The 26,954-nt window shown below is 34.7% G+C and overlaps 1 protein-coding gene across 1 annotated transcript in view; it reads right to left on the bottom strand.

Annotated features, from left to right (window-relative positions):
* FAF1 (Fas associated factor 1) overlaps nucleotides 1-26,954 on the bottom strand; it is a 410,524-nt gene that overhangs the window by 194,512 nt on the left and 189,058 nt on the right. The window contains exon 8 of the mRNA XM_053655563.1: nucleotides 1,306-1,392. Within this exon, the coding sequence (XP_053511538.1) occupies nucleotides 1,306-1,392 (87 nt within the window). The remainder of the gene's footprint in view (nucleotides 1-1,305; nucleotides 1,393-26,954) is intronic.

Raw genomic sequence — 26,954 nt, forward strand, 5'->3', positions numbered from 1 at the left:
AGCTTTTTTTTTCCCTATAAGGGCTCACTTTCAAAACAAAGTTTTGCTACTTTCTAATATTTTTAGTTTAATGATCGACAAAGCATTTTCCAAAGGTACAGCGTTTAGACAGTGGAATAGTAAGACTCCAGTAGCATCTACATAAACGAGTTGTTTATAAATGTTTCTTTCTTCCACAAAGAATTCCCTCTTATTAAAATGTATAATGACAGTTCTGGAAGAGTAGCAATCATTATCCAGACAGAAGTGTAATATTTACTAGAAAATATAAAAAGATAATTCAATTCTTATAGATTATTTGGGTATCTATTATTACAAAACGTTTACAATGTCTCAATTTTTCTTTTGCCTTATTAACTTTAGAATTCTTGAAACAGTCTCACTTTTTACTTTAAAGAACAATGGGTATCTGATTAGAACAGCCTATGCGTAAAAGTGGCCGTAATATAATTCACTTGGCCTCCTTAGATGATAAAACTTACTCTCTTGGAAAAGAATAATCACTTAGAAATAGGTCAGAGATAGGAAAAATTTGAAAATTTATAACAGGAAAATCATTATAAGTAGATATAATAATAGGTAAAAATGACACACTAAATCTTCTAGGTTTTTATGGTAGTGAAATTTATGGGTATATTTAAGAATAGAAAACTATTAATACTAACTGTAAAAATTAACTATTTTTTAAGGTTTTAAAAATATTTAATTAATTTATTTAGAGAAAGGGGAAGGGAAGGAGAAAGAGAGGGAGGGAAACAACAATGTGTGGTTGCCCCTCACACGCCCCCTACTGGGGACCTGGCCCACAACCCAGGCATGTGCCCTGACTGGGAATCAAACCAGTGACTCTTTGATTTGCAGGCCAGCACTCAACCACTGAGCCACACCAGCCAGGGCTAAAAAATGAACTATTCTTAAAGTACAAGTATATAACAGAAAATGTAGTTTGAAAATGAAATATGTAATGATTAGACTGACTTTGAGATATTTGCAATTTAGGGAGAAAAATTTTGTGCTTGGGACATTTCATCAGTAATAGTTGAATATATTCTTTTGATGAAGGAAAAATTTAAGTCAAATCAAGCAGCATTAACTTTCTGATATAATATCAACAGAATGCTTGGCTTATCTGCTCTACAAGTAAGTGCAAATTATTACAACTCTTACTTTCACCTTATTTGATTTATAAAGTTTTTTCAGTGAAATATTCAAAGCATTTGATTCTGCTTATTATCAGAGCCCATTAGACAGGAAGTGGCAAAAGAGAGAGCAGGATATAAAACTGGCAAGTCAACTGTCACTTACTGAGTCATCTGTGGCAGAAGCTGGCCAGCCCTCCCATAACTGATGGCGAACAGGGATACTTGTGAGGTCATACACATTTCTTTTTACCTGTAAAAAGAAAGAGACAGTGCAATTAAAACTAGGGTTTCCATATCTCTTAGGATAGTTGCCAGTCAATTTATGTTATAATACACACTGTATTTCCTCTGTTTTCTTCTATATTCAAAACAAGAATTTGAAATTAGAAAAACACAAGTCAGAAAAGTTTTGTAAAAAAATCTCAATCAAATTTAAAGCAGATTCTCAATAAAGGTTCAATGAAATTTGCAAAGAATACACTGATGGCTGCCAGAGGAGTGGTAGGGGACTGTGAGAATGGTTGACAAAGGTAAAGGGATTAAGAAGTACAAACTGGTGGTTACAAAATAGTCACAGGGACATAAAGTACAGCACGGGGAATACAGTCAATAATATTGTAATAACTACATATGATGTCAGGTGGATACTAGATTTATGGGGGGTCACTTTGTAAAGTATATAATTGTCTAACCACTGTGCTGTATACCTGAAACTAATACAAAATAATATCAAATGTAAACTGTAATTGAAAATTAAAGAAGAACACCCTTGCCAATTGCTTTTAGATATTCCAGGATGGCAGTTTCTTCTCAGTTAAGAAACTTCCGGTACATAACACACCTAGGACAGATTATAATTATAAATTTTAATAACCTATGTAATATTTAAATGACTCAAGATATAATTCAAGTTTCTACATGAAAGAGAGAAAGTGATTTGGGAGGGGTGGGCAGAAACAGGTGAGAGGAAAAACCTGAAGTTTCTGCATTTGATGTAAGTTTCAAAACCATAAAAACTTAAAGTAGCACAGGTTACTTCTTTGAAGCCATCCCACATAAAAGCATTTCAACAGAATATTTATTAACTAAGAACCATCTACTCATGCACTATTTAGGCCCTTTCTAAAAAGAAACTACAATAATGATACCTTTCACTTTAAATACTGTTAAAGATGAAAAACTATTCTTCAACATGCAATAAAATATCATACCTTTCACTTTAGAGGGAGAGGAGGTTAAGTAATTTATCAGAATAAAGTGTTGGAAGGTCAAACTCTATGCTATCCACTAATTAGGAAGTAGCTCTTCAGTTTTAAATAGGTTATAGAAATTCTACTTAGTTCCGTATTTTAAAAAATAAATTAGTAAATTATTAAGAATGGAGAGATTATCTATCTTAACTCTTCAGGTTAGTTTAGGGTTACCCTATTGTAACAAAGGAAGTTAGTATTGAATGTTTTACATAATACAGGGTGGGGCAAAAGGAAGTGTACAGTTGTTCATATGGAAAATAATGCAATAATTAATAAACAATAATGCAAGAATAAACTCTGCACTTCACATACTCACAACTGTATACCTCCTTCTGTCCCACCCTGTGTTCACTATGGAAAAAAAGCAGTATTCATGTTTTTAAAATGCAGAAGTCTAATGTATCATATTTCCCTATTACAGCATTTTGTATCACATTTCTCTTTGTTATACATAAACACAGCTAAGTTACCTTTCCACTGAAATAGAGAGATATATTCACTGGGGAAAGGAAAAACAAAAACACAACATGGAACTCAATCTATTTTTATCTCTAATGTACACCTGTGAAAAAAGACTTAGTAAATGAGAACCAAGGACCATGGGGGCATGGCGCAATCCCCACTCAACTCAAACAAACAACTTTTCATCAATGGTTCTGACCAATGGCCAGTCTACCATGCAGAATTTTTTGGTCAGTCACGTAAAGTTTGGAAATTTTCATTAGTCATTATCAACATAACGATTTAACCAAATGCAACCTCTGACCACTTCCACTAGCTAAGACTATTTTGCCATGCTTAAACATTAGTACTTTTAAGGAGAATGGTGTTCCATTAACCCAAAACATTATATTAATACAAGAAAGCAAAAGAATAGGGGAGTATGAGAAGACTTTAGGACTCAAGGCCAAAAAAAAAACCAAACTCCTTTCTTAAAGTTATTTTTCAATTACATTGTCTAGATACACCAAGGTTCACCAGCTACTTTTTTTTTGGGGGGGGGAGCACAACAAATATTTGTATATGTTGGAAAGACTGTGGCAAGGCTACCCCAGTATTGGACTGAATATGCAAATACTCTGAGTTGAGTATATAAACCAATGATTTTGGAGGAGGATTCTTCAAATTCCACCTTAATTCCAAAACACAACAATATGGTATTATGAAATAAACAGTATTTTTCTTCTTTCATTAATTCATTTGTAACTGCACTGAATTAAATAACATTCCTTTGCTATTCTAAGCCTGAAAAGCATGTTCTGGCTATAGTGTTATGTTGGTATAAAGCACAATGCCAGACTGATGTGCCGAACAAAAGTGATCAAAGTTGGAGTAATGTTAGCCACTGCACAAGTATTTGGCTTCATTGTTCTCCCCAGAATGACATCTGTTAAGCAACTTGTCATAGAATAAACTGGTTAATGCAGGCAGAACTTGGCTGAGAGGGGTACAAAGTGAAGCATATTAGGCTAATGGTTGATTGTTCCAATGGAAAAGATAGTTTCACAGGGATCCTAAGATTAAGCCAAGAGAAACTTGTATTAAATCACAATCACTAAATAACAACCTAAAACCAAATTACTCTTTCAAAATAATTCTATGGTTATCAGTGCTGAAACCATAGGCAGATTTTAACACTGAAACACACATGATAAGGTAAAAAAAAGTATAAAGTGGGCAACGGTTTTACTAAAGTAGATAGAAAAATTCCATTAGTTTTATTGATGGTTTTCTTTCATTAATATTAAGTCATTTTTCTGTATGGAAGGAAAGGTTTGAAATGTATACAATGCAAAAGTAAAAATGATGCTTTTAAAAAATACTAGTATTCTAGAAAACCTGAGAGACAAAGTACAGCTATATATACAAATGATGCAGAGGAATTTAAGGTCATCTTGAACCAATAAAGAACTGAGTTCTCTCAGAGAAGGAAGGATGAAGGCACTGGGAGGGAGACAGAGGGAGAGAAGAAGGACACAAAAGAAGTGGAGAAGAAGGGGGGGAGAAAGATTTGAGAGATCACTGACTGATTTGAGAGCACTTGAGAGAGGCAGAAAATACACACAGGCTGGTTCCTGTAGCTGGCATTCCCAGCTGCCATTACTGTGCTACATCTGATGGAATTGCATCTTTAGAGATTTGTGTTAAATTCCAGAAGGGCAAGCAGTACTTCACAGGGTAACATTTCCTAAGGGCCTTTTTGTCTTACACACTTTCTTTGATCAGCATTGACTCAAGATGATGCCGAACCTTCATAATCTTTTCAGTTTTTGTTATGCATTAAGCTCTCAATCTATGAGATTTCAGGCTGCTAAACTGTGCAAATGTTTCAATTAGTTCTGAAGAACTTTAATAAATGCTTTACCAGCTAAACTTCAAAATTATGTTACAAACTATATTATATTTGGATCAAGTGTTGTAGATTAACAAGAGATTTTTCCAGAGTTTGTTTTCTACATTTGCTAAAAAGAGAATTTCATTTCTTCCCAATTGCTTCAGGTAACAGTTGTAACCAAAATAAAATTTAAATCAGATTAACTTGAAATGGTACAGTATGAATATGGAACTGATCTGTTTATTTGCTTTTCATTGTTAATAAATATTTATTTATATACTATAACTAGTGTGTAAAGTGAGCAATGATCTCCACTTCAAACTTCACATTTCCTCATGGAAATTTAATTGATGAACATAGCACTGGGAAAGAGGTCACTTTATTATGATCTGCTTATTTTAAAATCATGTAAAATATTCTTCCCCCATAAAGTTTTGATTTCCATAAATTTTCAAGCTACTTTTACTTTTTTAATTTTATCAGAATTTCTTAGGAAAAAAGTCTTAGGAAGTTACTCTGCTAAACTAAGTTTTGAGGCTCAGAATTAGCCTCATAAGAGTTGTTTGTAGCTCTTCAAACGGAAAAATAAAACTAGTAGATGACTTTGTCAGTTATGATAAGATCACTCCTTGTGAGCTAAATGTTGGTTAAACATTTATTCAAATGAAGACAATTTCTGATAATACAAAGAAAACCACAAAGTTTGAAGTACAGCACAAGAGGCAGAGAACCAGATTTCTTAGCCTAAATTTGTCCAGGTGTTACTGTGGGTAGGTTGGTAGAACCTCTCTGAAACTCAGTTTACTCAATGCTAAAAGAGAATAAAACAAGATCACTCTGATTTTCAAACCTCTAAATCCTGTGATTTTATGAAAATATTGGAGCTAATCCTAGGAACATAAAAAGAAGAGCTAAATAGATCTAAAGCAAGTAATGAGGGAAAGGTTAAACCATTAAGGCTAGAAAATGAAAAGGAAAATAGTAGAGTTCATAAATACAATGCATCAAAATAGAAAAATTGCAAATATTTCAGATAAGAGGTAAGAAGTAAGACATAATAAGGATCAAGGCGAAATTATTTGTTGGATGAAGAAAACTCTTAGTTTCTGCTTTTGTTATAGTAAGAAGTCTAGATTTTAAGAATGAAGTCTAAATAATGTTTTCCTCTTATGAGATCTTATTGGAAAATAAAGCCTGTCACACTGGTTTCCCAAATAACTATTCCATCAACCAAATGTAATCTTTGAGACTAATATTGGACAGAACACTACCAACTAAGTGATATATTTGTAAAGTTCTATTAATTTATTTCAATATCTTTAAAATTTTGAAATCTGGTTCTGATTCTTCACATATCAAACATTTTAATACAGCAAAAAATAAAAAATATTTCACTGCCATGGGCTTGCAACAGCTATCATTTGTTAGCAACCCAGTTTCTAGATTTTCTGAATTAAGTAATATTATGACAAATTACAACCCTTACATAAAGCACCCAGAAATTACAAACTGCTTCTTACCAATCTTAGAAAAAAAATAACTTTTGGTCATATTAGAACCTGAACTCGCCCAAAATTTAAATATAGCAAACTCTGAACACCAAGTACTTCATACTACCAAATGATACTCTGGGCAAGAGTTTGCTAAATAATAACGCACTAAATAAGTAAGTTTGTGTGTGTGTTTGTGTATGTGTGTGTGTGTGTGTGTTTAAATCAAAATAAGGTATAAGGACTAGCCTTAGTTCCAGTTTCCTAGCAATCACTGGTGCTCTGAAAGGCTTACAGTTAAGAAACCAATCACTTCTTATTCAGATTGGGTTTTGAATATACACTTCATATATCTAATGCCTTTTCTTTTTAACAAATTGTATACTCGTCACAGTTGCGCATGGATTTGTTTCACTAAAATGCAAGTTAAAATCCTCCTAAAAATCCTTCCTGAACAAAACACTTGAAACCGGATGGTGCAAAGGGAATGAGAAGGTGGAATCAGTAATCAAATGTTAATTAGCGAGCTTTTTTCCCCCCCTTCCCTCGGGGCTGGCCTATGTTGGAGAATTCAAATCAGAAATCAATGCTGCAAGTGTTTAACTATTACTTCTTCTCATTAACCACTTAAACGACTCAGCAATTCTCTCTTCATAAAAACAGTAACTCAAGACGTTTCTTTTCCTCAAATACCACCTTTCCAGAAAACAATGAAGATGTTGTTTTATGAAAAACTACAAAACTGAAGTTGCTTTCAATCAGGCTTTGAATTTAGCATATTCTACTCTTTTAAAACATCTTTGGCTCTAACAGAATTCTTCATCCCAACAACTGTTAAGTTTTGCTTTGTATACCATATTGAAAAAAACTTATTATACCTCTTGTCTGTAAAGAAATTTGACAATTAGCATCTTAAGACATTACTCAGAATGATGACAATAAAGTCAGTCAAATATGGAAACTAGTTTGAATACATATAGTTGGAAATGAATTTCAGCCACCCTGAAAAACTACCAAGAATAAGATTTAACACTTTCAATAGAAACGGTTACAATTGCTTTTACTGAAAGTTTGGTGTGGGTGAAAATGATATAAAAATTGCAAAGTTAGATCATATTTAAAGTGAACTAGTGATCATAAATTTATTAAAATCAACTTATATCTTTAGTCAAATGTTAAGCCTGGATTTTAAAAAAGAATTCCCAAAGTGTTAAGAAAATGTTAACAGATGAGTAAGACTGAGTATACTTCATAAACAGGAAAAACAATAAATTTTAAGGGAAAAGGGTTTAGAGAAATTATGAAGTTTCAGAAATTGAAATTTAAAAAATGGAACAATTATATTTCTACAACAGTGGAAATCTGTTGTAGAAATATAAGTGTGGTACTTGGACAAGCAATACTAGTATTACCTAGAAACCTCTAGCTATGAAAATTGGGGGGGGGGGGGGAGCCACTCCAGACCTAGTGTATTAGGAACTCTGGGGCCCAACGATCTGTGCTTTAACGAGCTGTCTAGGTCATTCTTGCCAGGGCAAAGTTTAAGAAGCACGACTTTAGGACATATGGATTAGAGGCTCTCCCCTGTGACTACACCTCTCAGTGTGCTGATTCTAAAGTTCTTTGAACTCTGGCCTAATGTGGCAAGTTCTTTTTAAAAATAAATATGATTATTAATGATTAGTTACAGAATTTCTAGAAATGCTATTAATTTTTGGATGATATAATGATCATTTTTAGTCTAAAAAATTAATCAGATAAGGCACTACCTCTTCACTGCAGACAGCACAGCACTGAACTAATCCATACTAAGTGATAAATAATAATCTTCATCACTAAAATCTATGTTAATCTTCAGTTTTTCTGCCTTAAGCTTAAGCGTGATTACTTTCTGGCTATAATATATATTGGGACATTGCAGTTAAATTTCAAATTCACAATCAATGATCTACTGGTCACACTTAATAAACTTGGAAGACACTGTACACATATGCTGAATTGAAGAAAAGCCTCTAAACAACTGAAAAAATAATGTTTGATTTGATTTCTTTTTCTCTCTCATAGGCTAGCTGAAACAAGACCCAAAGGAAAAACAGTAAGAGGTTAACCTAATATCAATCTGTCAAGACCTTGTCCTAGAGAAAAATATTTCCTCTCTATATTTTATGTAAACAGTGAAAGAGCAAAGTTTTTCCAACTATTTAATGGCCTAATAGATAAAAATGTATTTTATTGCTGGCAATGAATGAATAAAAGCACCAATCACTCAATAAATGCTCTTCAATTTTCCATTTTTAAAGTCATGTAAATGAACCAATTTATGATTCCTTGCCCAAAGAAAAACATCACTTAAGTCAAAGGTCAACCCTAGAAATAATATAACAATAAGAACATTTTTAGGAGTTTTACTTTAACCTAAAACCATTTCTTTTAAGTTCAATTTTATGTACTACTTCCAAGACTGGTCACCTAAACTAAGAAATGCTTGTAGAGTCTACGGCCATACCACCCTGAATGCGCCCGATCTCGTCTGATCTTGGAAGCTAAGCAGGGTCGGGCATTGGATGGGAGAAATGCTTATAGACTAGAAATCTTTTCTTTTTAAGCCTGAATTATAGTAGCCAAACAATATAGTGTCAGAAGCAGTGTGCAAGTTAATCTTAAGGATATAATCAGACATGTAAACCAAATATTTAACTACAAGAATATTTATTGAAGCTTTGTTTATCACCACATTCAAAATTGACACAATCTTGCTATCTAATAATACTAGAGGTACATAACTAAATTAAATACCATGTAGCCATTAAAATGATGATGTAGACCAAGGGTCAGCAAATATAGTCCAGAGACCAAATCCAGTCTGCTGCCTGCTTTTGTAATAAAGTTGCATTGGAATACCATCACTTCCATTTGTTTATATACTGTCTATGGCTGCTTTTTGCATGACCATAATCATATAGTTGAGTAGAGGTAACAGAAACTGTATGACCTGAAAAGCCTAAATTATTTATTATCTAGCCTTTACAGAAAGAGTTTGCTGACCCTGATGTAGAAGAATACTTAATAACATTAAAAGTTGTTGATAACTGAAGAAAACTAGGTCATAGAAGTATGTACTTTTTTTGTTTATTGAGTTATTAAGCTATTATTAAGCTGGTTATTAAGCTATTATTTCTGTAATAAGAAAAAATTTTAACTTTTTGTTTTTATTCAAAGTAAAGGCATGCAACCCGGTTGTCATTTCATTTCAGTTGTGCCCCTAATTACCTGAGTGATCCTGAGCAAAGAAAATGAGAAGGAAAGAGAAAGGCAAATGAAAATTTATTGAGCAGCTTCTATAAACCAAGAACTGGGTTTTATGTTAGTATATCATCCTCACAATATTGTACACATGTATTATCCTCATTTTACAAATGAGGAAACTGAGGCTCGGGGACAAATAATTTGCTAAAATTTACTATAGCCTGTGAATGGTGAGATCAGGATTTACTTTAGTTCTGTAAGTCTAGATTTATGACTATGGCATATCTTCTCTTATACTGGATTTCCTCTTCTGTAAAAAAAAAAAAAGTTTGCAATAATTAGCTTTTTTTAAAGATTTAGAGGGGGAAGGGAAGGAGAAAGAGAGGGAAACATCAATGTGTGGTTGCATCTCACAAGCCCCCAACCAGGGACCTGGCTGGCCTGCAACCCAGGCGTGTGCCCTGATTGGGAACTGAACCATCGACGCTTTGGTTCACAGGCCGACACTCAATCCACTGAGTCACACCAGCCAGGGTGCAATAATTACATTGAAAATTCTTTTTGGCCTGACATTTTTATAATTGTAATGTATAAGAATTTTCTATGAGACCATTTACACTTACTCCACAGTCTAATTTTCTTAAAATTTTTATTTAACAAGGAGAGAGACAGACACACAGACGATTTGTTGTTTCACTTATTTATGCATTCATTGGTTGATTCTTGTATGTGCCTTGACTGGGTATTGAACCTGCAAACTTGGCCTATCAGGATGACACTAACCAACCAAGCTAACCGACCAGTGTCCCTTTACGCTTACTCTGAACAGTAGGCATTAAGTGGTAACAGGTAAAAATGACCAACTATGAGAGAAACCTGTCACGAGATCAAGTGAGTCTTTTCGCACCTGTTGAGCTGCAACAGGCAATGAAGAACAGTTACAGGCTGTCAATGTTGTACTTTTAAGTGCTGCAGAGGAAGGACACCTGCCAGATCAAATAGCAACTTGTTAATGTTTCAAGAGCTGAATGCTGCCTTCACAGTAAGAGGGCAGTTCCCTGTGTCACACACAGCTGGAAAAGAAATAGCAAGATTTTTAAAAAATCAAGCAAAATACATCAAGGAAAAAGAGACCAATTAGAACAATAAATAAACTTTACCATTTGAGCGCTAGCAAAGGCTCTTCCTCTTATCAACTTTTGCCCAGTGCCTATTGAGCTTCCACTCCTTACTAATGCTAAAAGTTTTGTAAGGAATAAAAAAATATAAAAAACATTCACCCTATGGACTTGTTCCTGCTACTTTGACAATATACAGTAAATCAGTTATGCCATATCTTATTATTCCACTCACAACAGTTGCGCACTTTTGCCCAGCCTTGTTCTATGCTTTTGATTTGGACAAGTGAAACTCTGAATCAAATATTTGTCTTATTTTCAACCTCTATAAATTCTAAAATAAAACTACATTTATAAAAAAAGATGTGGGGCAATACCATACTCTGCCAATTTTTTTATAGATTTGCAGTTCCTCTTAGATTTTACACACACATACAAATTAAACTTGCCCAATGTCGGTCAGTTAGTTAATGCCTAAGTCAGGATGGTATTGTAGGTTTTAAAAATTCTTGATCCACTTCCTCTTCCTTCTTAAAACTTTTTTTCTTAAAGACCATCACTTCTATAACAAACTCCAAATGTTTTAAAATGCTGACAGTCTTACTGTTTTTGGCAGACCCGCCTTCATACTTTGATGAAGACTGTATCCTTTCCCACTCTGGTAGCACCACACTGATGCTCAGACGATGTTTATGTTTGTTCTGCCACTTGCCTATCAGGCCTTTGCCTTTCTCTGAGATGCTGAAGGAAGTGGTGGGAACCATTAGCGATGGAACCTCAGTCTACAATCAGGTCTCTATAATTTTATCTTTTCTTGTTTACAAAAAATACAAAAAACAAAGACAACAAAGGGATTTAGTGTTGAGGTCTGCCATGAATACTAAAGTGGCAGGGGTGGGGGAGGGGGTGTGGCCCATCAAGGGAAAATAAACCATTCAAGTCACCCACATCAAGGAGAAAGTTTGGGAACAACTAGGCCAGTGTTTGCAGTTGGGGCCCTAGACTCAGGAGAGTTACATTTCCCTTCACTCTACTTAAACAAGACAACAGAGACAACCTATTTAACCCTGCAAATATTAAGTAATCTTCTACAAAGAGCAGCCCTGAGAGATAGATAAAGGGTGTCTGGTCAGGTTGTCTGATTCAAACTTGCTACTTTCCAAAATGCTTTCAGCATACTGTCTCTGAGGACATAAGGGTGGGAGAGCAGGCAGGGTATCTTAAGGAGAGTACCTGCCTGGGCTAAGAGCAAAGTTACTGTGGTAAGAGGATAGACAACAAAATTATACATCTAGTTAATTTTAGGTGAAGGAGGTAGAGTTGAAAACTGATTCCAAAAGACAATTTAATTAAAGCTTATCGAAGTGAACTGACACTATGAATGAAAGCCCAATACTGCACACCAAACCCTGACTAAACGACTAATGCTGCCAATACTCAGAAGCTCCATAGAGCTGGCTTTTAATTATGGCAGTTAGAACCCCAACCCATGGGTCTCACCCATAGGGCTGGTTCTGAATGTAAATATAGTTATTTTATAAAGAAAATATCTTAGCATTTCTACTTAATATATTAAGACCAGAAATGTTTTGTAATGACATGAGTCATTAAATAAGCAAGCATTCTAAATAAACTGCCCGAAGTCTCCTGTTAAAAAAAAATTACTCTAATTTATTCATTAACAAAGCTGTTCCTTAGCTCATCCCTGCCATAACCTACTCTATTCAGAACCATATGGGAAAGGACATTAAAAAACCGCCACAAACCATGGACTTCTGGTATTAGTGCTACACACTGCATACCCCCATTCATTATTCTACCTCCCCTGTTTAATCTATCATTAAGATTCAGTGACCCTACACTAAATTTAAAGCAGATCCTTCCTTCCTCCCATGCCTTAATTCACATACTTTTCTAGTTGGGGATGCCCTCAAGTATTAACAACTCTACAGGGTTTCTCTAATCTCAGCTCTGAACTATGTCATGCTATAGAACCAAGAAATTGCTGTTTTACATCTCTAACTATGCAGGCTTCCATAAAAAAGGACCATATAATTTACTTAATAAGATAAAGCGAGAAAAATCACATTTAATAAGTATTCTTTTTCATTGTATATGGTAGAGGCTCATGGAGACACTGTCATTCCACTATGTTGTCTTAAAGGAGAATAACACCTAGAGGATTTACTTCAACTATATTCATCACAGAATTCAGAATTTTAAATAATGGTGAAATGCCAGGTGTTGACTGTGTTAATAAATTAAATACATAAAGAAAAATCATCTAAATATATAGTTGATAAAATAACTATTTGGGGGAAAAGACATTTCAAGAAGTTAACAAGGTACTATTTCTAGGATGCATTAACTTCATTTTCAAATTATAAACAAAAAATCTCATGTACAATGTGGCAAAATGAAAGGTACAGAACTGCGCATCTGATGGTCTACCAGCATTAACAGAACTCTGGGATGACAGAAATGTCCTATTATTGGTGCTCTCCAATAGGGTCACCATTAGCCCTATGTGGCTACTGAGCACCTAAAATATAGGTAGTATGACTACGGACAATGATTTTTAACTTTATTTAATTTTAATTAAAATTGCCACATGTGGCTAGTAACTACCCTACTGGATAGGCAATGTATTAAGATTACTTACAAAGGTAGAGAATACAGAGGAACACAAAAACATGCTACTGGTAAAACTATATACTTACACGCTTCATCTCATTTTTATTTCTTTATAGTTCTTGAGACATAAAGACTGAAATTATGTGCTTAATTAATTTTTCACCCTTATACTTTCATTGCTTTGAATAATGTTAATTTAAAGTAGCCTGATAAATATCATTAGGAACTATATGTTTTAGTATCCGAATATTGAAGGAATAATTATAGAATACACATAAGTGATATCTTCCTGGAAATACAATAGACAAATAATGGACTATAATTATTAATTATTCAAGAAAGCAAAAGAGTCTTTAATGAAAAATATAACTTTAACAAAGCTGCCACTGTATGTGGATCTAATATTCACCCATTTATTCACAGAATGGTTACTTGGGAACAATTTCAATGGCTTGAATGTTACTGTAATAAATCATGTTACCTGTATATCTGGCAGTTTTTTAATTCGAGAGAGTGATGATTCAAAATTAATTCCTTCTTTTTGGGCCAAGATCCCTAAAGAATTCATAGAGGCAGAGCAGGAAAGAAACAGGTATAATGGATGCTATAACCAGTACTAATACCAGACTCAGTTCCTTACTGATTCAGTAAGTTCTTCCTGAGCATCTGTGACTTGAATGATTACTATACAGCAAAGAAAGACCTCCACATTCCCTTAAGAAAATCAATCTATTTGGGGTAAAAATATGTGGATAGTTATTTACAATATAAATACACTAGGTATAGAATTTTTTTAAATGTAAAATGGCACTAAATGAAAAAAATATGAAGATGGGATCAGAGAAGAGAGTTAAGAATTAAATATAAAATACTTCTGTCTCCTTACTAAAAAGCAGATCATTTCTTTATTACTGTTTAAAATTAGGGTGCATTAAAAATATTTTCAAAGAAAATACATAATGTACTGATATAAAGTACTAGGAAGAATTTCTCACTGGACTTATATGCAACAGATAAACCTATTCTAAATTTAGTAAGTACATTCACTAAGTGCTAGTAATATATGAGAATTCATGTATTATTCAGTTGTCCAGCCAGTCAGCATAAATCTATACTGAGTGCCAACTGTGAGGAAGGCACTATTTACAGCACAGTAGTCTGCCCTTAGCCACAGTTTCACGTTCCACACTTTCAGTTACCCATGGTCAACCATGGTCTGGAAATATTAAATGAAAAATTCAAGAAACAATTTGTAAATTTTAAATTGCGTGTTGTTCTCAGTAGTGTGATGAAATTTCCCACTATCCCTCTCTGTCCCACCTGTGATGTGATGCATCCCTTGTCCAGAGTAACCACACTACATATACTCCATGCCCATTAGTCACTCAGTAGCCGTCTAAGTTACCAGATTCACTGTCTTGGTATCAGTGTGCTTGTGTTCAAGTAACCCTTCCTGAAGCTTACATTCACTCTATAGTATGTGTATTGTGGGGAGGGAGAAGCAGGGAAGGAAAGGAAACAGAAAAGAAATAAATGAATATATAAACAAGAAAATTTCAGAATTAGGTCAAGTTCTATGAAGGGTAATATTAGAGCCCTACCAGTCATTCTCAACTTTAGATGGGTTGAATCCTGAATGAGAAGATACAAATCCTAGAAAGAATGTTCCAGTTGGATAAAACACGAAATCCAAAGGTTTTATCAGGTGATTTACATATTGGGTTGGCCAAAAAGTTCTTTTTTTTTTCCCATAAGATGGCTCTAATAGAGCTTATTTGTCTTTAACTTCATTTGAAACAGTTTTGTTAGCGTGTATTGAGACAGCTATCATATCAGCATGCATTTAAAAAAATTATCAAAATTGGTGCATTTTTGTGTAGCCATTTTAATATTGAAGACGGAAGAAAACATGCAATACTTTAGGCATATTATGCTTTATTATTTCCAGAAAGGTAAAAACCACAATTGAAATGCAAAAAAAAAAAGAGAGAGATTTGTGCAGTGTATAGAGAAGGTACAGTGACTGATCGGTGTCAAAAGTGGTTGAGAAGTTTTGTGCTGGAGATTTCTCAGTGGGCGATGCTCCACAATCCAGTACTCCATTTGAAGTGATCAAATAGATCAAAAAGAGACATTAACAGAGAAGAATCAACATTACACCACATGGGAAATAGCCAACATACTTGAAATATCCAAATCAATAAAGTTATTGGTGAAAATGAAAAACCCATACAAACTTTTTGGCCAACCTAATATAAGTACGTAAGGGTATTCTCTAATTCTGTCAAGTTCAATGCAGCTTTTAATCTTTCTTTACAGAAAAAGCAACTGAAGGTCCAAACTCTCCGTGTAATTAGCGGAGGCAAAATTCAAAAGGAAATCTATGGGACTCTGAGGCACTTTCTCCTTTTTACTGTACCATGATACTTGCATAAAAACTAAAACTAGAAAAGTTCATTCTTTTTCAGTAGAAAATTACCACTTCACCCAAATTGTTGCCAAAGAAATGTTATTCACACTGTTCACTTACTTGGCTAAGTCTTCCTTCATAGATTTGGGGCATATATTAGGTCAACTAGGCTAAATAATCATAAATCCCAAATTACTGTCAGGCACAAATTAATAAAGTTTATAGTAACAGTAATTCAAAGGAATATATCAGAGATTCTGATCAAAGATACCCTATCTTCAAACAAGTTGGGTGTTGTTTGTACATTTTTGCTCAAACGAATATACTGTCAAGCATTCCAAAATAAATGTCAAATGCATTTGATCATAGTTGTTGTCATATTTCACTGTGTTGTGCCAATATTGAATAAATTTGAGGGTGTCTATTTTTTAAAGTAGTGGCAGCCTGGCAATCACATGCAAAATAAACCAGTTGTTTTGGAGCATCATTCTCTCACATTGCAATATTACCACTCCTTCGCGTTGTATACTGAAAAAGATGATGGGAATAGCTGTTGCTAAAGCAAAGCTAGCTAGCCCCTTATTACTTTTTACATGTTAAAGTAAATCTGGTAAACTTTATACTTGTATATGTTTGTGGTTCTTTCATTCATCCATTCAACAAACATTTGATAAGGACATCCAAGTTCACCTAGGGCACTTGGTCCTTTAGGGCAGCTTTCTCAAATCCAACTGTGTAGAACAGACAGATAAGTAAACATAAATGAGTGAATGTGATGGGCAAATGGCATTCAGTCTTAGTTTTGAGTAAGCAATAGTGGCTTGTAGGATAGGCAAACCAGAGAGCATGCCCCATCCAAGAGGCAGCTGCTACAAGAATCAGAAAAGCTGATTCTTGCTATGGAAAATCTGGGGTTTGGTATTGCCACAATTTTCTGATTCTTTGAGAAAAGACAGAAACCAGAAATCCTATTTTGTGTTTAAATGTGAAGCCTCCTAACTTTAAAATATTGGTAACCAGTTCGAATTTAAAAGATTCTGAGATTAAAACTGACAGTCAAACATGTCTCATGTTTTCAGCTGCAACCTCTACAGGAGAGATACAAAGACAAGACACACTGTCCTTTTCTTCAGCGAAGTCACAACCATGTGAAGGTAACACCCAGAAGCAAATATTCACCATGAAATGTGACGATTACTATGATAAAGGTATCAATAAAGCTTCAGGAGATCCTAGTGGAGTAAAGATTGCATGTACTCAGTATGCAATAAGATTTATCAATTTAATTTATTTAGTAGACATTCAAATAGCACTTACAATGACCAGACACTTTACAGATATTAACTATTTTCATAAACTTTGGTTTTTGCTCACTTGTGTTTGTTTAAAACACAAAACAAACTATACATATTTAATGTATGTAACTTAATGATTTGGAGATAAGCATTATGAAAACATCCTCACAATTTATGCCTAACCGTATCTATTATCCCCTAAAACTTCCTCTTGCCCACCCTACTTATTTATTATTATACCATTTTGTGATAAGAGCATTTAACATAAGATCTATAGTCTCAGTAAAATTTTAAGTATATTATACAGTATTATTAACTATAGACACTATCTTTACAATAGGACTTATTCATCTTGTATAACTAAAACTTTATACCCTTAGACTAATAATACCTTCTCATTTCCAGCTTCTCCCAACTTCTAGCAACTACCATTCTACTTTCTGCTTCTATGAATTTGACTATAGATTCTTCATTCAAGGGGTATTATGCAGTATTTGTCTTTCTGTGTCTATCTTACACAGCATAATATCTTACAGGCTGATCCATGTCACAAATGAAAGAATTTCTTTCTGAAAAGGCTAAATATTACATTACATGTATAAATCCATTTTTTTCTTTATTCATCTGTAGATGAGGCATCCAAGGCACAAATACAACTTAACAAAGATCACATAATAGTAAGTGTTAAGGCTGTATTTGGATACAAGCAGTCTGGCTGAAGAGTCTATACTTTGACTTTATTTTATGTTTAAATTGTTAGTTTGTACATTGAAGTATTGCCTAAAAGTTCTCAGGAAAGAACAATAGCACTGAGTGTGCACAGAACCACAGAGCAGCCATGAAAGCACTTGGAGTGGGCAGGAGGCCCGGGTTCCTCTGGGCCAGGCCCAGCCCCTCTCTCAGGTGAACACTGAGTGCTGGAGGCCTCCAGGTGAGCACAGGGGGCCATGCAGAGCTGGGTCCCCAGGCAACAATGTTTCTCTCTTTAGGAGCGTGTCCAGTGGGGGCTGGGACCCATAGTCTGAGACGATGTCAGGAGGTGAGTGGTATCTTCTCTCCTCAGTCTGATCATGTTTCTCCTCATTTCACATTTCACTTTGCTCCCTCTGCACTTGCCTCCACCAAGATTCAGAAAAGGGGGTACAGGAGTGAGAGGCCCTGTCTCTTTCTACTTTCTCAGAGGCTGGACCCTCCTCTGTTGAAACTCCTCCCCTCATTTATTTCTGTCCCCAACTTTCCTAGGGACAGGGCCCTGAGCTAAGTATAGAAAGGACAGAATCAGGAGCCCCTCGCCTGAAACCAGGAGCTCCCAGGGGTCACTGTGCTGTGACAACAGGTGGGGGGGTGCTATAGTTTGTGCTGTGGTATCTGTAGGTCCCCCACCATGAGCTGATGTCAAAGGACTCATGGAGAACTCTGCCTGGTGCTGCTGAGCTTGGTACCTTGATCTGAGATGTGGTGAAGAGAGTGTGGGGAGACTGGCTGCTCCCCACCTGCTCAGAAGGAAAGTGTTCCTCAGGCACCATGCCTGACACAACAGGGGCACATTCTCTTCTGAGGCCACCATGGGGCCTGACTGCATGGAGAGAGAGGGTGTGTCAGGGAGGCATCCTGCCACCAGGATGTCCAGGGGGTTACTAGGGGCTGACTACTTGGAGGAGAGGTTGTGTCTACTGTAGCATGTGCACCAGCCCTCATGGGAGCCATTCAGAGTGTCCAGGGGAAAGTCGGCAGGAGAGAGCTCCTCCATGCTTTTAACTACTATGCGATTCTGCCTTTTATTTCAGTTGTGATAGAAGAGACCTGTCCAGAAAGTATCCAGCCATGTAATATGAAAAATAGGGACATTTACTAAAGAAGATATAAGATATAAGATATATATATATATATAATACATAAAACAATGATACCTCAGTCCCCTTCAAAGTAGCCACCTTACAAGCTCTCACAGTTCCAACTTCCATCAGCTGCTCCATAATATTTTCCTGAATGTCATTAATGGTCTGAAATATCTTCCTTTTCAAAGGTGATTTTAGTTTTGGGAAGGCGTGCTGTTGTAATGAAACTGCCAATCATCAGTTGCCCATAGCTATGGCCTTCTAAATCATTCAAATAGTTTCTGTGGAGGAATATTCAAGCGTAATGCAAAATTTGATGCGGATTCATTGCTACAACTGCTCAGTCATTTTGAATGCAGTGACCACACAGTACACATGCTCACTCAGCAGCACCTACCCACTGACTTCTTGGCACATTCCAGTCCATTTTTCTTGGCTGCTAGGTTACGGTGATGTCACACAAACTGTTCTCGTTATATTAACGATGGCTGGGCTTTTTCTAGATGAACCTCGTATATGAAAAGGGCAATAAATTGCACAGTACAATGTATATTTGCTCTATAGCAAAATTAAAATGTAAGTCAAGTGTTTGTTTCAGTGTTGTTATATTTCAACCATTACTGTATGCACATCGACTAATCACTTTCTAATTCAATACACACTATACTTGGTTTGGAAACTATCATATTAAGATAGACAAAGAAAAATGCTTACCTTCATTAGTAATTAAAGAAATACAAACTAAAAGAAAATAACATTTATACCTTCCAACTTGGAAGCAACTAAAAATATTGACATAATCCATTATTGGTAAGAATATGTGTAAAATGCATGCTCATATATTACTGGTGGGTGAAAAAGTAGGTAAAGCTTTTTTAACAGGGGCAATTTGCCAATACCTATCAGGATAAAATGAAATAACCTTGAATCCAGTCATTCTATTTCTGAGTAGCTATCCTAGAAAAATCCATACAACCCACAAAGGACTGTCATATGTTATTTTTTAGACTTCTGGGCTCCTGAGTCATTTAAAATAGTGAAATAATTAAAGAATAATTAAAATATTATTCATGTATTTTTTGAATAATTAAAACAAATTATTAACACTGTAATGGAAAAATTGTTATACTTTTCAGTGTCAACCTCAATATATAAAACAATTTCTTCATTTTATTTCAAATTACTAAGTTTAGAAAAGTATGAATTGTGAAGCAAATCTAGGCCACCTATGTAAACTACAAAAAGAAAACAATTCATTTGTATACAGTATTCTGGATGATTTAAGACTATATGCTACAGCTATTATCCATTCAAAATTAACACTTAATCTCAGCCTTCGCTGCTCCACACAGCTTTAGCTGCAACCCCTAACCCCCACAACACACACCAATACTCTTTAAGATACCTCACAATACAAAAATGGAAAAACTGCATTAGGCATTTCCTTAAACTCTCTTAAGTTCAAATGGCATTAGCCTCCGAGGCAAGTGTACAGGAACTGAACAACCACGCAACTGTACACTATTGAAACCACAGTGTCGTTTTTATTCAACTCATGGGTCAGGCAATGCCAACCATATATCCAAGGGCAAGTTCATTAGTATTGGACAAGGGCACTACAGGGAATCCTTTTTTCTCTAGCCTACACATTCTACAAACTTCACTTAAAGTACCAAATTAGCAAAATAAACTAGAGCATCACGTAGTAGTCACTGTATCACCACCACTTGAGAACATACTTCCTGAGAATAAAGATAGTTCAGAAGAAAGTACTGCAGAAGCAAGACAGAGAGAGCAGTTTATGCTGGTTTACAGTAGATATATCATATCACTTCTGTTTACTTATTATTCTAACATTAAAACTTCCCACTTGAAAAGCACTATGTTGGGTAAACCGTAAGAGGACTTAAAGAATTAAAAAACCATTTTTCTAGGTATATCAGACAAATGATGTTTCCCTCAAACACAATTGCTTTCACAACTCCATCCTTTTCCCTTTCATCCACTTAGAGAAGTCTTACTTATTTTACCCTTTTTAAAGTTTTATTTATTTTTAGAGAGAGGAGAATGGAAGGAGAAAGAGAGGAGGAGAAACACTGATGCACGGAAGAATCAGTGATTGGCTGCCTTTTGCCCCAACTGGGGACCAAACCCACCACGTAGGCATGTGCCCTGACTGGGAAGCGAGTCAGCAACCTTTTGCTTTTCTGGATGACACCCAACTAACTGAGCCACACTGGTCAGAGCAAATTCTTACTCATTTTAAAAATCTAACCACACATTGATGTTTCTCTCACCCTTCTTCTCCCTTCCCCTTTGTCTAAAAATAAATAAATAAATAAATAATCTTAAAAAAAAAAAGTACACCTCAAATACTGTCTCGTTAGAAGATATTCTTCGACCCCATAGGTAAAGCTAATCCTAGTCCCTACAATCTTCCAACAGACTTCTCTTCCAGTACTTACTAAAGCATCTGTAATATGTATGGGTTTATCTTCTTAAAGAATCTACATGCAAATTATCCTTGTGATAAGTTGCTAGCATGGTGCTTAGTAACATGGCAGGAGCACCATGCATTTTTGTTGAATGTAGGAATCTATATTTCTTTTACCATAAGCAGATCTTTATACAAATGCCCATACTTAATATATTACTTTATTAGGTATCAAAAGACTGTCATAAACAAATAGCCAAGAGGGAAAAGTAATTCTATCTCATGAAAAATCAGAGAAAGGTTTGGTACCTTTCAACGTGAACCTTAAAAACTTTCTATATATGGAGATAGAATATTAAAACAGAGCAGAATGTAAACGAGAGAAGGTACAAGAAGTTATAAGGCTGTGTGTCTAAAGAATGCAGAGAAGCCCCTAGTGAATAAGGTGGAGTAACAGTGAAGTTGTGGGGTTTTAGCTCATAACAACCCTCAGACATAAGGACAGTAATTATTACTATTCTGTAGATATTTAGGGGATAGAATCGAGCATCTGATGGGTGTTGATTTAGATCTTAACATGTTTCTAAAGCCTGTACTAGATACAGTAGTAGAGACAAGAAAGACACACCAACTCTCCTCCAGAAGCTTATAGCAAAAAGAGAGCAATGGGACAATGGTAAACAATTTTCACACAATCTAGACAAATAAGTCTTAAAATAATATTAAAAACATGTTTTTGAGTGCTTCTAACATGTTAGGCATTGGGTTAAGAGCTTTAAATGCACTCATCAAGTTGATCTTCATAACAAACCCTTAAGATATGTCTTCATCTCAAAGATGAGTAAACTGAGGCAAGGAAAGGCTAAATAACTTCTCATGGTCAGACAGTAAGTGGCTGATCTAGTAGAAAGTGCTTTTCATTACATGAAAGACAGAGAATGAGTTTAACTGGAAAAGTTTCTTTAGGCCAATAAAATTTTGTTGTAGCTACTGAAGTAGGTGCTTGGGTTATACCATAAAATGAGACTGACATGGTTTTGCATCCATGAAGCCTACAGTATCACAGAACAGACAGGTAAGCAATCACATGATTACAACTATGATCAGTCTATGAAGGACAGAAACTGGATTTAATGATGAAAACTAGCAAAGGAGGAGAGATTTAGTTAGACTGAGGAGATGGTGGCAGAGGAGGTCTTTATAAGGTGACATTTATGTTGAGACATGAAGAATTAGGAGCCAATCATGCAAAGAATGTTCGAGATGGAAGAGTAAGAGGTAGGCAAGAGCCTTACGCATTTACATGAAGAAGGCATGTGACAATAATCAGTAAATAATTTACATCAGTAAATTTTATTTTATTTCTATTACTTGTATTTCAATTTGGTATTGCTGAAAACACATTTTTACTAATTGATAAAATCATAACATTATGCAGTTAAAATGTAAAGTACATAGTAGGTCAATATAAAATATTAGTAACTGCTATATATTTACACATGTATTTGTGTCACATATATTTTAAATGCAAATACTAAAAAAAAATCATTTCTGTCCATGCACTTAAATACAGCAATTTTCTAAACCAGCAATTTTCAACTGCTGTGCTGCAAGAATTTTTAAAACATGCAATATTTGACTAGTCAGAGGCACTAAGCCCTTTTCCCTTTGTCAAAATGAAAAATGACAACAACCAACAAAACAACAGCCGTCTGCTGTGGATGAATCAAAATTATACCTATTTTTTGATCAGGTGTGCCACAAGTTTTAGTAATTAGTTTATTGTGCTGTGAGATAACAAAGGTTGAAAATTGCTAGTCTAATCCACACATCTTGGCAGTCAATACATTTAATAATACCACCACCACACAGACGGACACTATACTCTATTTCTGGTAAATGACCTAACCAGGAATAAGTTCTTAAGCCTAGAATTTATACCTTTCTTTCAACATAAGTAATATGTTAGCTTGAGATAAAAATGTAGCTAAAAAAAGAAATATCACTTTCACTGTGATATTATCTACTATTCATAGTAGGTTCTCAAGAGATCACTTTGATTTCATATGGAATTAATTATCAGACAGAATTAGAGGATCTTAAAATATTAAAATAATATTTTCCAAGTCAAAGAAATGTTAAGCTCTGATTGCATAGCAGACTAATAACAAAAATATCTAATTAATGTTTTGTGAAACTAGTATTCAAGTGACAATTAGCTCTACCAGTAAATACTAATTATAATTTTTCAGTTTATTTCCTGCTATACATTATTTAGATACAATGCATTTTGTAGAAAGGGTACCTTCAAAAAAAGTTGTAATGCTCTGTCATATTATTTAGGAAACACTTTGAAAATCTATGACAGATTCTAAAAAGTGACCTACGGGATCATCTAGTGAAAACAACTATTCAATGCAGTGGTCTCCATAACAAAAATCTCCCACAAGTAATTAGAATTCTGAGAGAATTTTTATCCCTCTTTCTGATGTTCAGATCACCTTAAAGTACTTCTTATTTTCCCATTCTTACAGTTAGAACACTTAAGCCCAGAATTTAAGTGAACCAATTATATGTGGAATTTATAGAAAGCTGTTCCTGTATGGTAACCTGAATAGCTGTTTCTCCAGATATGAACTGACCATATATTATAGATCACAGACATTATACTCAGAATTCTAAATTATTTTTTATAAAATAACTTTAAAAATCTTTCTTAGTTGCATGTTTTACCAAAATATATGGTGACCTTGACTTTGTTGGAAAAACAAAAAGAAGTTAATCTTTGTTTTGATTTATTATAAATATCAAAGCTTTTTAGTTTCAGGAAATTATTCAATGGTATTCTCATATATACACACTTGCAAACAAATATGAGCACACTATAAATTTTTAACCCAAATAAGAAGCTCCTCTTTTTCTGAATAGCTTCTATCTCTTAAAGTTGTCCAAAGAATAGGCAAGGTTTTATTAAAATACCACCAGTCCATTATTTTTTATTGTTTTTTAAAGATTTTATTAATTTATTTTCAGAGAGAGGGGAAGGGAAGGAGAAAGACTGAGAGAGAAATATCAATGTATGATTGCCTCTTACACACCCCCAACTGGGGACCTGGCCTGCAACCCAGGCATGTGTTCTGACTGGGAATCAAACCAGCAACCCTTTAATGCATAGGCTGATACTCAATCCACTAAGCCATACCAGCCAGGGCCTATTATTATTATTATTATTATTATTATTATTATTATTATTGAATCAAATGTCTTCAGTATCTACGGTGTATTAATTCCAGACAGCACAGAATTTCAATGTGCAATTGAGCAGCTGATGCTGAGAGATATACCTCTAGAAATAGAGTGCACCTACACCTAATTAGTACTGTTTGAAATTTTCACACTTTCAATAATACCAACAAATACACATGCTGTCTAATGTCATTTTCTGTCTGTCTCAATTTTACCAACAAAATATTTAACCTCTTGTGTAAAGTGAGAACAGAACTTCAAAATAAAAATGATGTTAGTAAATGATTTGCCTACTTACCATTTTGGTTACAAAAGTGAATCTGCTACATATTTAAAATATACTGGTATGTCTCCATCCTTTTTTAAAGTAATTCAAGGTACTGTATGTCATGTAGACATGGTACATAAAACATAAACTTAGAACTTCAGAGAGTAAGTTTCTATTTCTATTCTTTTAATACTTAGTGTTGAAATCTGAACATTGTATTTATCTTCTTCAAAATTCAAAAGATACTAAAAGTGGTTTTGAGTTTAGATCACAATAGATGGCACAAGGAATGGTCAGAAAACATAGCAGTATTGTTTTTAAGCTTATGTACATCATAATTATGGAGGATGTTTTTGAAAAATGAAAAAGCTAAATGACTCAACATTATCTTTAAATTTCATTTTATATAAATGTTACTTTTGATAAAATTGATAGGAATAACAGAAAAAACAGTACAAGATGTTTCAGTAAGGTAACTTTTAAAGTAATATTTTAAAGTTCTAAGACATTATATTTTCATATGTTGGAACTTATACCATCTACAAATAGAATTAATCAGTCAGTTACCTCTTATAATGTGAAGAAAAATCTTTCAGTTCATTTGAGATGGTTCACACTATTGGCTTCCAACTTGGAAACTGAAAGGTGAGCCAGGCAGTTAAGTAATAGATGCCAAAAACTTAGTAGGCAGCAAATTCATAGCAGGAGTAGCTTAACAAGGTGATAATGGACAGAAATGCCATCCTTACTGTGTTATTGAAACACGTATGTTTAATAGCCTTGATTTCCAGTAGACACTTCTTTTGGTTCAAATTCTGGAGCAAAAAGAGAACTTCAGTCCATGACAATGGCCATTTCTGAACTTGTTTTAAAAAAATACACTCAATTCTGAAATTCAGTCTGCCAGCAGGAGTCAGGCAATAGAAGATAAAGCACCTGACATATCCTATCCTAGTATTTATTTATTCATTACTTCAGTAAAAGAGTGCTCCTATCACAGCCCAGGCGTTGAGACAGAAATTAATCTAATGGAGTTCACAATCTACTGAGGTTTAGAGACACGCAGCCAGTGATGAGCTGATAAACTGACTGTCCCAAAACAAAAAGCCATGATTTGAAGAGTTTGCCAATACTTTCATTTTAGCTGACTACAAGGTACCAACAGCTTTATCGGGTTCACAAAATTCCTAAATATCTAACCATCAACTTTCTTGCACTGACAAGAGTTAGCTCTAGCATTATATAACTAATGCCTTCAACTGAATTTTTGCAAGCTAATACCAACTGCTATAATAGATGTAAATCTAAGCGGTTAGAATGGTTTAATGGAACTTAATTGCAACAAATGCTTTTTTTTGTTCTACTATTGTTAAAGGTTTCTGTTTGCTTCTATACAGAATGTATCAGTAGACATAGTACCTCTTTCCTCAAAGATCATGTAAGACGATTATACAAATGAGTGTACGAGGCACAATACCACTCTGTAGTAAATGAGGGCAAAGGTTACATAGGACAGAGGGTTATAAACACTTTCCCGTAAGATGTATCAGCTGAATTTGGTCTTCACGAAATATATAAGGGAATGGGCAAGGGGTCTCTGAACATTGAGGAGAAGGCAGCAAGCAGAAGGAGAAGAGTTAGAGAAAGCTTTTTTAAAATAGTGAAGCATGCTCAGAGACAACTATGTAAAATCTGAAGTACTTTGGAAGAGCAACTCCTATAAAAAGTATTTTAGAGTTAATAAGGTTGTATTCACCTATATCATCTCACTTTAATTCTCACAATTAAATTAACACCTGTCAGGCAACTAATATTACCACTCTGCAATTTTTACAGATGAGGAAAAAGTCTACATAGAGAGACTGAAGGAGGGTGTAATAGGCTGCTGCTCATTATAAACCATGTCAATGACTTTAAGATTAAGGAAATGGAATTGCTGAAGGCATTACAAACCTTACAATGGGAAAAAGCAATGACTTTTAGATAACACCTATAATCTGTATCAGTACCTCTAACTACATAGCAGGGAGAGTGACCATCAACTCCTAATTAAGACCATTTTGTTGCAGTCAGGAGGTGCCATTTTCAACCTGCACGGCCATATGCGGCAGGCCTAACACTAGGAGATGCTATAAGGATCAAATGAACTAAGGCTGAGGAAAGGAAGTCGAAAAGTATAAAACACTAAGCCAATGAGCAGCTTCTCCTTCCTTCCCCTCAATGAAGTTATCAACAACTTAAGGTC

The sequence above is a fragment of the Artibeus jamaicensis genome, unplaced genomic scaffold (genome assembly GCF_021234435.1).
Source record: "Artibeus jamaicensis isolate MK-2021 breed Jamaican fruit bat unplaced genomic scaffold, CSHL_Jam_final scaffold_1019, whole genome shotgun sequence".
In the NCBI taxonomy this organism is placed as follows: Eukaryota; Metazoa; Chordata; class Mammalia; order Chiroptera; family Phyllostomidae; genus Artibeus; species Artibeus jamaicensis.